Genomic DNA, 3,703 nt, shown 5'->3' with positions numbered 1-3,703 from the left:
AACCATGACGATTGCCTCTGCGGCGTCAAAGCCAACATTAATGACAGAGAAGATGAGAAGAGGATTTAGTGTAATTTTAAATAAATTAGAAGAGATAATAGAAAGAGAAATAAATGAAAAAGCAATAAATGTATATTGAATGGTAATAGAAAACAAATATCTAGATATTTGATAGTCAAATATGATATATATGTTAAATTATAATTTAGGACTAAATATATTTAAGGTAAGATGTAATTATTAAAAGTAAAAAGAAATTAGTATGATATTGAAAAACATTAAAATCTTAACGATTTGCAACGTCCAACAGTGAGGCTATAAGAGATGATAAGAGCACATCCAAGCACCACTTGCCCACAATACTTCCATTTCAGTTTGCAGCAACCAAAATGTGGGTTCTTTTGATGGGAGCTATTGTCGTTTTGAGCTTTACACACTGCCTTTATCGTTGGAGAAACCCCAAATGTAATGGAAAACTCCCACCAGGTTCAATGGGGTTCCCTCTGCTTGGTGAAACCTTGCAGTTCTTCGCTCCCAATACCTCCTCTGATGTTCCTCCTTTCATAAGAAACAGAGTGGATAGGTACGGACCAATCTTCAGAACAAGTTTGGTGGGAAGACCTCTGATTGTCTCAACAGACCCCGACTTCAATCACTTCATCTTTCAACAAGAGGGTTACTTGTTCCAGAGCTGGTATCCATCTACCTTCACCGAGATATTTGGAAGGCAAAATGTTGGTTCATTGCACGGTTTCATGTATAAGTTTCTGAAGAACATGGTTCTTCATCTTGTTGGCCCTGAAAATCTGAGGAAGATGATATCTGAAGTGGAGGCTGTAGCTACCACAAGATTGAGACAATGGTCATGTCTTGAATCGGTTGAATTGAAGGATGAGACTGCAAGTGTAATTACAAAATGAGAAGTTTAGAACAAAACCTGTTCCTTCTCCATGTTTGTTTGATACTGATTTTTGTTGTTCTTGCAGATGATTTTTGATCTGACTGCAAAGAAGCTGATTAGTTATGATTCAGAAAATTCTGGAGAGAATTTGAGAGAGAACTTTGTTGCATTCATACAGGGCTTGATTTCCTTCCCTCTAAATGTTTTTGGAACAGCTTATAACAAATGTTTACAGGTAAACCAATTATACTACCGCCATTCTAACTATAAGGTCGAGTTGGTTGGAGAGAGGAACAAACCTCTCCCTAGTAGACGCGTTTTAAAACTGTGAGGCTGACGACGATACGTAACAAGCTAAAGCAGACAATATCTGTTAGCGGTGGATTAGGCTGTTACAAATGGTATTAGAGCCAAATATCAGACGGTGTGCCAGCAAAAACGTTGGACCCAAGAGGGGTGGATTGTGAGGTCTCACATCAGTTGGAGAGATGAACAAACCTCTCCCTAGTAGACGAATTTTAAAACCGTGAGGTTGATGACGATACGTAACGAGTCAAACTAGAAAATATCTGCTAGTGGTATACTTAGGCACCTATAGGAACTTGGGAACTGAGGGTGTCCTTCCCTAATTCAACAGGGCAGGAAAAGAGCGATGAGGATGCTGAAAAACATGCTACAAGAAAGGCGTGCAAATCCAAGGAAAGAGCACATGGATTTTTTTGATTTTGTTCTTGAAGAACTGGCAAAGGATGGAACTCTTCTCACAGAGGAAATTGCTCTGGACCTCATGTTTGTGCTGCTTTTTTCGAGCTTCGAAACTACTTCAATTGCTATCACTGCCGCCATTAAATTCCTCCTCAACAATCCTCATGTGCTGGAGGAGCTGACGGTCTGTTTAATGTTGTTTCAACTTTTAACAACAATATCCTCATGTTGAATCCATTATTTGCATCTTTATCAGTGTGAACATGAGGGAATATTGAAGGCAAGGGAGAATCCAGATTGTGGGCTTACATGGGGAGAATACAAATCCATGACATTCACATTTCAGGTTACTTTACTTATTTTATCTCTGTAAGCCCTCTTTGTTTCTCATAATCAAACTTCTTCAATTGGTCAGTTCATCAATGAAACTGTGAGACTGGCAAATATAGTTCCGGGAATCTTTCGAAAAGCACTGAGAGACATCCAGTTTAAGGGTATGTATGTACGTATGTAAATTGAGCTCATAGATTCTTTTTCTTCATAACATCATCACAAATGGCGGCTACACATTTGTTGGAGCAGGATATACCATTCCAGCTGGGTGGTCAGTTATGGTCTGCCCTCCTGCCGTGCACTTGAATCCTGAAAAATATGTTGATCCTCTCGCTTTTAATCCGTGGCGGTGGGAGGTATGTGGTGAAATCCCATTATTGATTGAAGAGGGGAACGAAACATTCTTTTAAGAGTGTAGAAACTTCTATTTAGCAGATAATATCTGTTAGCGGTGAACTTAAGCGGATTTGATATGGTTTGCAGAAATGTGAATTGAATGGAGCATCTAAACATTTCATGGCATTTGGTGGGGGCATGAGGTTCTGTGTTGGTACAGATTTTACCAAACTTCAAATGGCTGTGTTTCTCCACTGCCTGGTTACAAAGTACAGGTAAGTTGCAAGAATGAGATGATTACACAGAGAGGCAAACTTTCTCTATATCTAAATCTCGTGTTCGACAATCATTTAGTTCTCGATTCGTAGATTCTTTCTTGGTTCTATCTATAAGTGTTTTGTTTTGTTACGTACCATTTACAAATGTTTTCAAAATTCAAGACAAGTTGTGAAAACTAATAGATCGAGAGAGAAACTAACGTTGGTACGTTTGGGAGTATCAGGTTCAAAGCAATCAAGGGAGGCAATATCGTCCGAACGCCTGGTTTACAGTTTCCCGACGGCTTACACGTTCAAATCGTGGAGAAGTGACCAAAAAAAAAAAAAAAACCTTGAAGAAGAAGATGAACAGAAGTAGCAAACAAAGGATAATTGTGAAGAAAAAATGTCCAAACCAAATAAGCTGCATAATATATAGTGGTTCCTAAGACAAATTACCAATCAATAATCAACAACATTAATATTTAGTGTTACCTTTCATTTTCTTCTTATTTTTTGTTTGGATTTGATAGTACTTACCCAAACTCTTCCTAGTTCATTATTGGCATGTAACTAGATAGCGTGCTAGTGAGGACGTTGGGCTCCAAATGAGATGGATTGTGAGATCCCACATCGGTTGGAAAAGGAAACGAGACATACCTTATAAAAGTGTGAAAACATCTCCCTAACAGACACGTTTTAAGATCGTAAAGCTAACAACGATACGTAACGAGTTAAAGAGGATAATATTTGATAGTGGGTTATTATCGAAACCAATGTGACATTATCAATTCATTAACAATTCCACAAAATTAAAATTACAATTGAATGGGCACATAATAATATGAGTACATAAAGAAAATTACTCGGAAATGAAACAAAGACTTGTACCGGAAGACTGTGCCAAATAAAGAGTGAAGTTTCAAAGATGAACAATCTTGGAGAAATATAATAATAATCCTCCCCAATATAATTTTTGGTGTCTTGCATTATAGAATATATGCTGTAACAATGGTGGAAAGAAGATAAGTTTGAGAGTGACGTAAGGTTGCACTCGAGTCTAGTGTCAGTCATGGTTGTCCAAGATATGTTGTCTATGGCCGCATGATGGATGTCTCGATCATGCTTGTCCAGGACGTGTTATCTATGGCCGTCTATGGCTGCATGCCCG

At 38.2% G+C, this 3,703-nt stretch overlaps 1 protein-coding gene across 2 annotated transcripts; it reads left to right on the top strand.

Moving 5' to 3' along the window:
• Positions 1 to 319: 319 nt before the first annotated feature.
• LOC111498396 (cytochrome P450 87A3-like) lies at positions 320 to 3,060 on the top strand. 2 transcript variants are annotated; one of them, XM_023149626.1, is made up of 8 exons: positions 320 to 905; positions 987 to 1,136; positions 1,539 to 1,790; positions 1,863 to 1,952; positions 2,022 to 2,100; positions 2,189 to 2,295; positions 2,423 to 2,550; positions 2,778 to 2,882. In XM_023149626.1, the coding sequence occupies exons 1-8, from the start codon at positions 390 to 392 to the stop codon at positions 2,863 to 2,865; spliced, it is 1,410 nt and encodes a 469-aa protein (XP_023005394.1). In that variant the 5' UTR covers positions 320 to 389; the 3' UTR covers positions 2,866 to 2,882. The 2 variants fall into 2 exon arrangements, with proteins under 2 accessions (XP_023005394.1, XP_023005395.1); XM_023149627.1 differs by lacking the exon at positions 2,423 to 2,550 and having other exon boundaries at positions 2,778 to 3,060.
• Positions 3,061 to 3,703: the final 643 nt, after the last annotated feature.

The sequence above is a fragment of the Cucurbita maxima genome, unplaced genomic scaffold (genome assembly GCF_002738345.1).
Source record: "Cucurbita maxima cultivar Rimu unplaced genomic scaffold, Cmax_1.0 Cma_Scf00025, whole genome shotgun sequence".
Classification (NCBI taxonomy): domain Eukaryota; kingdom Viridiplantae; phylum Streptophyta; class Magnoliopsida; order Cucurbitales; family Cucurbitaceae; genus Cucurbita; species Cucurbita maxima.
The sequence above is the reverse complement of the archived record's forward strand: the minus strand, read 5'-3'. Positions and strand labels throughout refer to the sequence as shown.